General features: G+C 45.5%; 1 protein-coding gene across 1 annotated transcript; it reads left to right on the top strand.

Annotated features, from left to right (window-relative positions):
• The first annotated feature begins 3,681 nt into the window (after window positions 1–3,681).
• On the top strand, window positions 3,682–12,747 carry umps (uridine monophosphate synthetase). Its single transcript, XM_056579405.1, has 10 exons — window positions 3,682–4,512; window positions 5,508–5,661; window positions 6,678–6,802; window positions 8,161–8,348; window positions 8,702–8,799; window positions 9,484–9,644; window positions 10,376–10,493; window positions 10,638–10,813; window positions 11,216–11,330; window positions 11,755–12,747. The coding sequence occupies exons 1-10, from the start codon at window positions 4,363–4,365 to the stop codon at window positions 11,922–11,924; spliced, it is 1,455 nt and encodes a 484-aa protein (XP_056435380.1). The 5' UTR covers window positions 3,682–4,362; the 3' UTR covers window positions 11,925–12,747.
• The last annotated feature ends 821 nt before the right edge of the window (window positions 12,748–13,568 follow it).

Below are 13,568 nucleotides of genomic sequence, written 5' to 3'. Positions count from 1 at the left end.
ACGAAAGTAAAATGCACATTTCTCGCTAAAAATGTTTCCATAAACGCATTTAATGGCGTAACTATGTTACTATTTCCACCCAGAATAAAGAAAGTTGTCGGCCGTGGCTGCGCTGGAGTCCGAGGTAGGAAACCCAAACGCCGCCGTGTTTGGGTGATAGAGTTTAGATCGGGTTAGATTAAATAATCTCGGATATAAATAACAATAATCGGGTTAAATAACTTCACATGGTGTGTCTGGTGTGTTTCCAGCATTCGTAGTGTTGATCAGCAGATACATAGTCCGCCAAGACGTTGAGGTTGCTTAGCAACCAGAGACTCTGTCCATGCAAGTGAACGGAGTGTTCCCTCTTCGTCATAACTATCAAACCAAACATCCTTCACATTCACCGAGCGAACATTATGAAAGTAAAATGCAAATTTCTCGCTAAAAATGTTTCCATAAACGCATTTAATGGCGTAACTATGTTACTATTTCCACACAGAATAAAGAAAGATGTCGGCCGTATGCTTCTGTCCAAGCTCACTACTCTCTGCCAGTGACGTCGGGTCAAGCTCAACGCTGATTTGGCAACGCGGCTAATCGTCATGCGTAGGAGCGTAAAAAGTTCAATTTTTTGAACTCTGCGCGTAGGTGCGTTACACCGGGATTCCACCGGACGCGTACGCGCCGCGGAACGGCTGCGCCACGGAACGGCTGCGTCCTCTGCCCTGCGTCCATTCCTACCGGGCGCGTAACGGCAGCGTAGCGCTGCCTTGCGAGCCAGCCGTATTCACACGAGATCACGAGATCACGCGATAATCCTAAACCTAATGTACTCACCTTCCACTCACAAAACGATTGGAATTAAATGCCACGCTTTGTCCTTTCTAACAAAAAAAAAAGAAGGATGATTTGGTACATAAATGACTTCATGTTGCTGAACTTCGACAATGAGTCTCTCGTCGTCCATGTTGCCGACCCTTTGATTGATTGACTGCTGACCTGCTGCCACCGGCCATGACGTAATAATGTTGATGTGAACTGAAGTTACATGAGCTGAGTATTGTGTTTTATTTTGAAAATTGACCGGATGCTCTATGGCTTTTACTTTTTCACTTCCTGCCCTGCTCGATCTGCTCTGTTGAAATTGACGCGGTTTAGCAGCGGCTCGCGGCAAAAATAGAAGTGCGACGGAAAGATAGCGCCGCGGTGCGGCACGCCGCTCCTGGGACGCTGCTGAAACGTTCCGCGGCGCGCCCGGTGGAAATGGTCTCATTGATTAGAGTGGAAGCGATCAGCAGCGGTGACTGCGGCGCAGCCGTGCCGCGGCGCGTACGCCTCCGGTGGAATCGAGCCTTTAGGTGCGTATATATACGCAGCTCATACGTGGCTAAAATGTTGCTTTAGCGCATGTAACGCATCTACGCAGCTCATACGCGCGTAAATCAATGGTTCCCTATGGAAAAATGGCCGATTTTCTACGCGTCGTACGCGGGTAAAGGCCTCCACACACCGGCGCCGCAGCGTCGCGTCAAAAAGTCTGCCCCCATTATTCCGGGTGTACTAGCACACACCGGCGCCGACTAGCCGCGCGGCAGCGTTCCGCGCCGCGCCGCCCAACTACTCTTCGAGACAATGTTCTATTCCCGAGCGTCGACGCCCCTGAAAAAGCGCTTTGTAAAAGCTGGTTTGTACATCCCGGGTCCCGTAGGCACCTCCATATCTACCCCTCACCACTGGATGTCGCCCTCTTTCGTTTGTGATAAACAATTACGAGAATGGACGATGAGAGACTGGTCGTCGAGGTGGAAAAATATGTCGAATTGTATGACCAAAGTTCCCGTCATTACAAAGACAACTCCAAAAAGGTCATTGCCTGGCGAGCCATAGCTCTGGAGATTGGATCTTCAGGTGAGAAATCAACAATGGTGGACTAAGTACCCAAACCATTAACCATAATGGGAAATAGACGAAATCAAGTCACATATAATCACACCATGTAGGTAACCAGATTACTTGTAATATATATATTTTTATTTAAGGCAAGGCAACTTCATTCATATAGGCCTAGCACTTTTAATACATGAAGCAGACTCAAAGTGCTTCACATAGAAACATTCTCATACAATAAAATAGATAAGTAAAAGGAAACACAGGCAAGCTCAAAAATTCATTGTCATGTATTAACTGTCTCTCTGGTATCAGATCATGTATTAACTGTCTCTCTGGATTTAGGGAAAAATAACATTAAGTGTCTCGAGCACTCAAATAAAATACACTGGCTACTGAATCCAGCACAGCAGTAACATCACTGTATTTATCCCGAGGGATAAAAAAAAAGTATATATATGCAAAAGAGTATACCAGAGAGGGATAATAACTAGATTATAGGTCATCATATAGGCTGCACCATATGGTTCTGCCATTGCACACTAAGTGGCGAATTTAAATATTGGCGTGCCTCTCAGGATCTGCACGGAGCTCCTGGACCAGATTGTGGCATACCCCCTGTTCTTGTCTCTGTTCATTGATGGGGTGCACCCAAACCCTTCGTCTTCTCCTTGCTCCTTGCAGGAGAAGAAGGGCAGCCCCCCTCTGTCTGGCAACAGTTATTTGTTCTGTTGAAATAAAAAAAACTCAATAAAATGTAAAAGAGCTTGCTCAATTAAAATGGATAACTACTGGCTGCATACATGTAAATGTGTGGCTATGTTAAGGATAGATAGATGGATAGATAGATAGATACTGTATTGGTCCCAATGGGGATCAATAAAGCCATCCAGGAGCTCAATACAATAAATACACACAATAACAATTGGCCTTAAAAGGTGACTGCACTATATACTAAAAAGGCTTAATAGAAGGTCCTGCAGTTATAGAGATTGTTGATGCAGTAGATGAATAATTGCAAAATATAAAATAAATAAGAAATGACAGTAAATAAAACGATAAAGTGCCCTACAAACTAAGTTGATCTGATGCTTGAAAAACATACTTTCACTGCGCAGATTAGCCTACATTTTTCCAATTATTCAGCCAAAAAGATGGAAAATAAATAAACTAGGCTACAATAGGCTACTCACCCATTGCGTTTCGTGTCTTTGCTGCGGTTGATTGACAGGTGACTTCCTGACTTTATACTGCAGCGCGGCCGTCGCGCCGCCTCCTGTTGGTGCTAGGGGCGTGCTTTTGACGCGCGTAAAATACGCGACGCTGCGCTGCGGCGCCGGTGTGTGGAGGCCTTAACGCGGTTGGTGTGGCCGTACCTTAAGTAATAGCTTTCAGTTGTCCCCCTACCACTCTAAATGTAAAACTGACATTTACAAATATGCAATAATGCAATAACAGTCAGACAAATACTTGTATGTGTTTTTTTCATTCATATTTACCATTCAATATTGAAATCTCTGCTGTCGTCCCATAGAATAACATTAGCTGTGTTCGAAATCGTTCCCTATACACTCGTTCCCTATTCCCTATATAGTGTATATGATTTAGTGCACTATATAGGGAATAGGGAACGAGAATTCGGACACTACGCTGAACATTTCTAAACGTCATTTGCGTCATTAAATGCGCCGAGTATTTGTGTGACGCAGACAGATGCGCCCACATCATGTAAACATACCAGGCACTCACGAAAAAAGCTGGAGGTTGTATTGATGTTGAATGTTAAATATTCTATGTTAAATCCCAAATAAATTGTTGACATTTCTAAACGAAAGCCGGAGACTCCATCATTAAATGTATTAGTTTTCGCGGTTATTCAGCTTCTTCTTCTCCTCCGGAAAAACACAGCCGCATTGCATTGTGGTATACGGGAGTAACATAGGGAACATCGTATGTACCCTATTTTAAGTCCACTATATAGTGCCCTATATAGTGGACCACTGAGATTTCGAACACCCTACAAAATGGCGTGCACCCTATTTAGTGCACTACATCCATGATAGGTAACGATTTCGAACACAGCTATTGACAGCGCGGCGTGTTTGGAACTATTGAGGCTTACATGAACCACGTGACCACCCTGTCGGCGAGATCATAGCGTGTTGCAACTCTCTCTCTATAGCTCTGCTAGAACCATATACAGCAGGGTCGGGGTGCATAAGGAACTAAAACCAGATACAGCAGGGTCGGGATGCATGCAGAACCAGAGACAGCAGGGTCGGGGTGCATGCTGAACTAGAACCAGAGACGGGGTGCATGCTGAACTAGGACCAGAGACAGCAGAGACGGGGTAAAGCAGAGTGGGGGCCGGCGGATCCGTGATCCTTTGCGCATCACACATTGGGCAACGCGGAAGTGGAGAGTAGCGTGAGCGTGATCTGTAGTCTGTAGTCTTCACCAGAGAGACGTTTATCAGACTAGCGTGCAGCGATGGAAAACACCTGTATCGATAGTTTAATCCTGAAACTTCACGATGTGAACGCGGTTAAATTCGGCGAATACAAGCTGAAGAGTGGCATGATGACCCCGATATATATCGACCTCAGAGTGCTGGTGTCCTACCCGAGCCTCATGAACAAGGTAAACACGTGTCCTGCAGACCGCCCTGTCCTGCACGGGGTTAGGTGGTATCTCATTGTATAATTTGATAATCATGTGAATATTCGAACTTGGAGCTCACTGGGCATCAGGAAAAGTTGATGCCGATTTTTTTCATATTAGCCCAGCTTACCACCCAGAGTCAATATAACTCCCAACAAGTTGTATAACGTTAGACTAAAGCCTATTTGAGCTTCAGGCCTGGGGCGGTTCTGGGCACGGGCGAACCTGGCAGCCCGCAATTTTCATGAGACGTGGGGGGCGCCACGAACACCAAAAAAAAAAAAAAAGAGAAATCTCCTGCGCGTGAAGCGGTTTTCTATGAACGATCAGAACATATTGTGTGGAATTGGCATATTGGTGGCGCCCCCTCTGGCTGCAGGCGCACCTGCTGGTTGAGAAGCTGCTATGCACAGATGGACTGAAAACCCCACTGAAGTCCTTCTGGCCATGAGACAAACCCACCCACAACAGCTGGTCTGCACTACAAGTCTTAGCCAAATTACATGCAATAAAAGTACCTTTATCAATAAAATGATTATGGTGCACTCAAGTCACAATGTCCTATCATGCCTCAAATAATGACATCCAAACCGTTGGCCCTGGCACGGGCATGGCCCATGATAACCGTAATATGTATAATTCTGCGCATGACATTAAAGGTCGGGCTTTGTAAAACGGAAGCCTTTATGGAAATCGCTGTGGTCAGTATTATCTCACTGCAGACATTGTGAGTTTGATGCCATTGTTAAACCTGAAGTGGCAGCTTATAGGCTCAAACATCAGTTGAGCCTCAACTGTGTTTTGTTTTGATAGAAAATTCCTCTGGCTGAACTGCCATGACTTTCAGTGCACATTTATTTCCAGATCCCCACCTCCTGAGTGCAAAGAGAGACATGAGAGAAATATGCAGTAAAATTAAGAGGCAGTAAAAGTACAGCCCAACACCAACCTTTGGCTGTGTTTGTTTTCGGCAGTTGTCGAGCCTCATCTACCAGCTCGCTCAGGCCGAGCAGCTGAAGTTTGACTCTGTGTGCGGTGTGCCCTACACGGCCCTTCCCCTGGCCACCATCATCTGCTCCAGGAACGAGCTCCCCATGCTCATCAGACGCAAGGAGGCCAAGGATTACGGTACGTAGCGATGGAAGTGCATGTGTTCATGTTGCGCTATAGAAGGGTTTCCGGTTTACAACATGGTGTTCTGGGGCGCCGCCAGGGGACATTAACCCTGCTGTTCATAAACTAGTGTCAGCGACTACAGCAGTGTTACCAATGTATCAACATCCATTTACTGCATTATGTCTGATTCAGCCTGATAATTTAATTTAGTATTTTGTTGTCTTTTTTTGCATATAAACGTAGAAAATGTTTGTTTGTAGTGTCTAATATCACTGACTCAAAGACTATAATTTGACTGCATAAATACATGAGAATTGGCCCTCCTAACTTTTAAGGAAAGTTAGGAGGCTTGCTTTACTTAATTGACTCAAAAGCTTATGATTTATAAACTTGGCTTTCGTTCACTTGTTCATTAACGGACCTGCAAGTAACTTTCAATTGACGTCTACACCGATTTCAGGAAAATGAATTCTCACGAATGGGGATCAGGCAACACTTTTCTGATGGAAAAGCCTTTAGTATCTACGGAAGGAAATCTATGTGCATAAACATCATAATATTACTCAAATCCACTATTTTGAAGACCAATCTCTATTAGATCCATACATGCCTTATCTTTATTAAAGGGAATGAACCCATCCGTTGGTTTTGGGATTAGACAAATTAACGCCAGATCAGATCCGTCTATCTGTTGTCTATGCTTTATGTCTTCTGGTTGAGCCCCTAACCCCATCTCCTTGGAAACCTGTCTATACTATGGTCCTGAGTGCTTCACCATGAACTGGTAGAGCGTGGCATCGACACTGCCATAGGGATTCAGGGTTTGAATGCTGCAGTTGACACCCATGATACGTTTGTATATGCACTTGCAGAATTGTAAAATAGTTTGGGAAAAATACGTCAACCAAATTGGACATTTTAATAGTTTCAGAATAACATTTAACATGACTGTACTTAAAGTGACCGGCGTCCTGATTGGCTCTCGTGAAGTAATTAGTGACCCGTGTCCTTATTGGCTCTCGATGCAGGAACCAAGAAGATGGTGGAGGGAGTGACCCGGCAGGGAGACACGTGTCTGATCATCGAAGACACGGTCACCACGGGATCCAGCATCATGGAGACGGCCGAGGTGCTCTACAAAGAAGGGCTGAAGGTACCCAGACAGAGACACAGTCTTCTGTTCAGCCCCTCTCCATGGACCTGAGTTCCAAGGCTGTCCTTAAGTGGCCGGTGGGGTGCTCTGCATGTACTCTCCCCGGTTAGGCTGCAAACACTGGTGATCGAACCCACAACCTTTTCAGAATAAGACATCCTAACCACTGCTAGATTATCCTGCCCCTTAAAGCTTGTCGCTTTATCTATTCAACATTCTGCCCTTGAACTGAAGGGGCCTGAAGGGATGAGGAGTTTTTTCAGCTGGATACTTTCAAATCTCGTTTACTCTGGCTGGTTTCTTCAAATTGCCTATCCTAGCTAATTTGTGACGTATATCGTATTCAATGCTAATTCAACAAATGTGCTTATCCCAGAGATTCAGCCAACCAAATGCAACTCCACTTTTACTCATGCACCGCATATCTGAAGTAGGGCCCGACCGATTCATCGGCCTGCCGATTTAATCGGCAGATTATAGCCTTTTTGAAAATAATCGGCATCGGCCAAAAAGACGCCGATTACAACAGATTTTTTTATTTTTTTATAAATGTTATTGGGCTTAGTATCCTGCAGATTGCGCTCCTACTCGCCTTGCTAACTAACAACTTTAGCTGGAGTAAAAAAGAGGAGATTGAATTTTACCGTACAACATGAAAGCACGCTCGCTCAGGCAGCTGCGAGCTCACCTCACCAATGTACACAAGACGCGTTGTTTGAGCATGTTGTGCCTGTTTTTCTTTAGGTCCCAGGCCATGTTAATTTGTTATACTGTAGACTCTAACGGTGAGACCATACTGCTCAGCACGCACGTGTTAGTCACTGCTCACGAGCGCAGCACATTGGGAGTTAGTTATTTATTTTACATTTTACATTACACTCATTTTTGACTGTAAATGTATTCTAAAACACTCAAAGGATCTGCATTCATTTCACATATTCGTCAAAAGTGTTTAAAGTATATTTAAGGTATCAAAAACTACGTTTTATATGTTGTTGTTTTTTTTTTGTTTTTTTTATCGGCCGATTTTAATCGTAATTTTTCTCTGAAAATAATCGGCATCGGCACTCAAAAATCAATATCGGTCGGGCCCTAATCTGAAGCAAACTTCCAGAATATCTGAGGTCTGCCTCAACACTAAACACTCTTAAATCATGGCTCAAACCTTTCCTTGTTTTTAGTTTTGTTAAATGCATGTCTGCACTGGCATATTAATGAATCAGCCTTATACTTGTAATTAGCATTTATCCATATTGTCCTTTTAGAAATGTGATCCTGCCTTTGTGATGCTCCTTCAATTGCCCTCGTGTTCAATTGCTGGATGCCATATAACCAGAGCTTCTGTCTCCCTCTTCCAGGTGACGGACGCCATCGTGCTGATGGACCGCGAGCAGGGAGGCGTGGCCATGCTGGGCTCCGAGGGCATCAAGCTCCACCCCGTGATCTCCATGTCCCAGCTGCTCAGCGTGCTGCAGGCGGCCGGGCGCATCAGCCCGGCGATGGCGCAGAGCGTCCGCGACTTCATCCTGGACAACAACACCTTCAGGTACACAGCTCAGCATGTCGGGACGCGGTCAGCGTCAGAGTTACTTTTATTACATCTTATTGTACTCAAGGGTAAAATTATTGGGCTTGGTTCCTCCATAGCCACGTAGCAACAATACAAGATAAAGATAACAAAGAGAAGTATAAATAAAATATGTTAAATAAGTAAAGTATTCAAGTGGTAGCGGTCAGCATCGTCCTCATCATTGTCCTCGTCCTCATCATTATATGGAGTTTGCCCTCATGAACTCTTGAATGTGTTTATTGTACTGTGTGAAGCACTTTTTCACACGTTTTATAAAGGTGGTATATAGAGTATGAGCGAGTCCCCCACTGTGTTGTGCCTCTCCCCAGACCAAAGGCAGGGAACGGGAACCTCTCCCCCCTGGCCAAGAAGACATGCAAAGAACAAGAGCAGGTGCTGAGTTATGGCGCCAGGGCCAAACTATCAGGTACGGTACCATGTCAATGTCTGTATTTATACACAGACATTTACGGATTTCGGGCTAGGTGGAGGCTGACCTCGGACAACGCTGATGTTGAACGATATGTTGGGAACGTCAATGATCATAGTCAGTGCACTTCAAACTGTGAACTGCTCTATGATTTAGGTTTGTTTCACATTTGATCAATGCTGTTCCCTATCCTTCATTTCAATACCAGCACTTGGTGTCTGCAGTGTTTCCCACACATTGACGAGACTATGGCGGCCCGCCATAGTCTAATTTCGGCCGCCATAGTCTCTGCGTGCACATGAATTATTATTATAAAAAAAAATATATATATATTTTTAATTTTTTTCTTTTTCTTTTTGCTCAGACGAAGTTTGAAGACATACAACCCCCCCCCCCGTCAACAATCGCTCCATACCACCCCCCCCCCCGGTCAACAATCGCTCCATACCACCCCCCCCCCCCCCGTCAACAATCGCTCCATACCACCCCCCTTCCCCCCCCCCCCCATAGTCTCCAAAATTTCTGTGGGAAACACTGGTGTCTGAGATGACAAAATACAAGCACTACTAATATACTATGAAACATTCTTTGCAACAGTACTGAATGTTTGACCTTTAAATTACTACACGGCTGGCATACTGAAATACGTGTTATTCTTACCCATCCCCTTGTGCATCATAGACATCCATCCTCTGGGGTCGAAGCTGCTGCAGATCATGGAGGAGAAGAAGTCGAACCTCTGCGTGGCCGCTGACGTGACGTCCTGCACAGAGCTCCTGGCGCTGGCCGACACCCTGGGCCCCAAGATCTGCCTGCTGAAGACCCACGTGGACATCCTGGAGGTCGGCACGGGTGGTAGAGGGGTCTGGGGGTGAGGGTAGTAGAAGGGTCTGGGAGGTATGGAGGTAAGGGTGGTGAGGGGATAGGTTGGTAGAGGGGTTAGGGTGGTAGAGGGGTCTGGGGGTGAGGGTGGTAGAGGGGTGTGGAGGTAAGGGTGGTGAGGGTATAGGTTGGTAGAGGGGTTAGGGTGGTAGAGGGGTCTGGGGGTGAGGGTGGTAGAAGGGTCTGGGAGTTATGGTGGTAGAGGGGTCTGGAGGTTAGGGTGGTGAGGGATAGGTTGGTAGAAGGGTTAGGGTGGTAGAGGGGTTAGGGTGGTAGAGGATTAAGGGTGGTAGAGTGGTAAGGGTGGTAGAGGGGTCTCTGGGGGTGTTTGTCAGTTAGCCGAGTCCCGTGGGGTCAAATCTTCTTCTAAATGTTGGAAGGTACATGATTCGTACACAATTCAATATTCTAGTGCTAGGGGAAGATCTGTTCTCCCTGTTTTAATTGCACTTTATTGCATTTTATAAATTTTACTCTTAAATTATGTGCTTGTTTCAATATTTGTACTTTTGCGGCATGTATTGAAATTTGATAAGGAAGTACTTGCCATTCTGTTGACTTTTATGATCATCATATGGGTTTGGGCCATACATATTGTGGTCTATATCAGGTCACCTTTCCCCCCATGTATGGGTTCTCTCCATGCATATTGTGTCTATATCAGGCCACCGTTGTCTTTGTCTCTCCCCAGGACTTCACCCCAGCGTTCTGCAACGCACTGAAGGACCTTGCTGACAAACACAACTTCCTCATCTTTGAGGATCGCAAGTTTGCCGACATCGGGAGCACGGTGAAGCACCAGTATGAAGGTACGCATCACGTGGACTTGGAGAGAGCAATGCTGTTGCTGTGGTTGCGATCCCCCAGATATCAAAGACTACATTTCAATGGTGTGTTTCCATGTGTGGTCTGCCGCTGCCTGACCACGTGCCATCTTTGCTGCTGGCCACCAGGGGGCGTGTACCGGATCTCGTCCTGGGCCCACCTGGTGAACGCCCATGCGGTGCCGGGCCCCGGGGTGGCCCAGGGCCTGAGGGCCGCGGGCCAGGCCCTGGGCCGCGCCTGCCTGCTCATAGCCCAGATGAGTTCCCAGGGCTCGCTGGCGACTGGGGAGTACACTCAGTCTGTGGTAAGCTCATACCCAGACTTTAATCATACAGTCCTAAGCAGGAAACACAAGCTGTACAAGTTGCTTAACAAGGGAAAGGACTCAATGAGAACTAGAACCAGTTTAAAATGACAAGTGGGAAATGCAAATCACAAATATGTTTACACCAAAAAGCATTAATAAATAAATTAATTAATGTGGTGTGTTTAGCTTGGCCAATCACTGCTGACCATGTCACCTAGTGGATCTATTTCACTGAAGTAAATTGAATAACATGATTTACTTATTTGTTGTAAGGCTCCATTATATATAGTTCTCTTTTCCCTGCTCTACCTTAACAGTACTAACACATCGATCTATGACGTAAGGCTTGTGGATGTTTGAGCCTTGATATTTGCTTGTGTCGTCCTTCTCCCCTCCCAGCTAAAGATGGCGGAGGAGCAGTCTGACTTTGTGCTGGGCTTCATCTGCGGCTCCAGGATTACCCAGAAGCCTCAGTTCATCCACATGACCCCCGGGGTGCAGATGCAGGCTGGGGGTTAGTGTCCTATAAAATATAGTTTAAGGAAAAGGTGGGATGCAGATTTAGTCTACGACATCTCTGATTATAACGCTCATATCAGTCACACAACAACGGTACTAAAAAAGTATCAAAGATGCTAAGGGCTTAAACGATGGGGATAACATGCCCCCCTCCTTCTTAAAACTCTCTCGCCCTAAACATTTTAATTAAATCACAAAGTGTTTGAATTCCATCTGAAACAGTGTGAAATCATAGTGCTATCACCTACTCTTGAGAATGGTGTAAATTCATGGGTATTGTGTGACGGTTGGTTTTGGCACTGTGACATTACTTCTTGACACAGGGTGGCACTGTTGCACTATAAACCATTGTAAGCCCTCTGTGTAATACTGTCGCTGTTTCTGGGTTAATCTCTCCCTTACCCCCCCCCCCCCCCCAGGTGACGGGCTGGGACAGCAGTACACCTCCCCCGAGGAGGTCATCGCTACCAAGGCCTCTGATGTCATCATCGTGGGACGGGGAATACTAGGAGCGTCCAATAGGGTGGAGGCTGCCGAAGCCTACAGGAAGGCGGGCTGGGAGGCCTACGTGAAGAGGCTGGCCCAATGAGGGCCCGGGGATCACCCCTCCCCCCTCTCTGTCTCTAAAGCCTCTTATTCTGAATATCGCCTCGCATATGAAACTTTGGGTTTGTTGATCTCTGGGGAATATATGTAAGCATTTGAAAATGTTTCCAAGTGTGTGCCGCACAGTGCACACTTCACCAAGTATTTCTGTATCTTCTTTGTAAATCTTTTTTAGGCTTTATCAAAATCTTCTCTGGAAGGAAAACTGTCAATTCACTTTTTTTTTTAGATGGATACAGTACAGTCTAATTTGACTCCGATTTTTAAAAGATCAATATAGTTGAACAACGCTATGTCAACAGCCAAGTGTCCTTGTCCTTTCTATGAGATGGCCATGCTCTTTGAAGACCATCAGACAGACCCTTCAGCCCACAGATAAAGGTTATCATAAGGGTTCATTTAAGGGTATTCACTGTTTAAATCGGATGGCAAATCAATGGGTTAATAACTGGTAAGCCTTAATCAATGTGAATGTGTGTCCGTCCGTGTTAATACTGTTACACATATTAATTCACACTGTTGCATGTCGGTTCCTGACCTATGTTGTTGGTTTGCTCAGCTTGCATCTGTATTAACCATCTAGCAGTCGCACTCTAAACTGGTGCATCATTTTTTCTTTTTGTATATTTTTTTAATGAGGAAATTAAATTATTTTTCTGAACTGTAAGAACTCGTTTTGTATGTTCCTATTATTCCCCACATGGGTTACATCTCAGTGTTTCTCCAAGGCATTTATTTTTTCAGAAATCGAAACAATAAATCCATGTGGACTCATTTTCTGGTCAAAAGTCTATTTTTTTAACTCCTGGTTTTGAGGATAGGACCATGTAGGCCTACCTTCTACGTTCATCATACTGGTGGCTGCCCAGCAGGTGTGAATGTTCCTTTTGCAGCGAGTTGTGTTGAAATACATCTCTCTATTACACATTGCATTTCTTTAATTTTATAACAATTTTTAGTGACTATTCCTGTATCCTAAATAGCTCAATCTTTGCATGAAGTAAGCTTAGGCTTACTACGAATACAGACCGCTGCTGGAGGCGTTCACCTGCAGTGCAAAGTTTTTTTGTTTAACCGCTGCTGCGTTTATTCCGTTGGCGCGTGCGTGCATCCCCGGGTAGGTGGGGCCCCTGGAGTCTAACCGGCAGCCTTAGGCCCTTCCGGATGGAAGAATAAACGTGTCCTTAAATGTTGATCAGATTATCGAGTCCATCATCGTGGCAACAGTTCTTTTTAAAGAGCATTGGGCCTACAGGCTGCGCCACCGAGGCTCCAGTGATTTGCAAGTCATATGCTATGGAAATGATCAGTGGATAGGAGCTGGACGGGCGGAGAGACCTGCAGGTGGGACGTGTTATCAACGGGGTGAACGAAGCTGTGTGTGTGTGTGTGTGTGTGTGTGTGTGTGTGTGTGTGTGTGTGTGTGTGTGTGTGTGTGTGTGTGTGTGTGTGTGTGTGTGTGTGTGTGTGTGTGTGTGCTTGTAAACGTGGGTTTAAATGTGGTATTCAGGTTACAAGATGGGCTGACGGGAGTAAGGATGGTCGCCTCAAAAGATTGTCGGGTAAGAATAATGGAGTGTGAGTGTGCGCCGCTCACCTCTGTGTGTGTGTGTGTGTGTGTGTGTGT

Source organism: Gadus chalcogrammus, chromosome 20 (genome assembly GCF_026213295.1).
Source record: "Gadus chalcogrammus isolate NIFS_2021 chromosome 20, NIFS_Gcha_1.0, whole genome shotgun sequence".
Lineage (NCBI taxonomy): Eukaryota > Metazoa > Chordata > Actinopteri > Gadiformes > Gadidae > Gadus > Gadus chalcogrammus.
The sequence above is the reverse complement of the archived record's forward strand: the minus strand, read 5'-3'. Positions and strand labels throughout refer to the sequence as shown.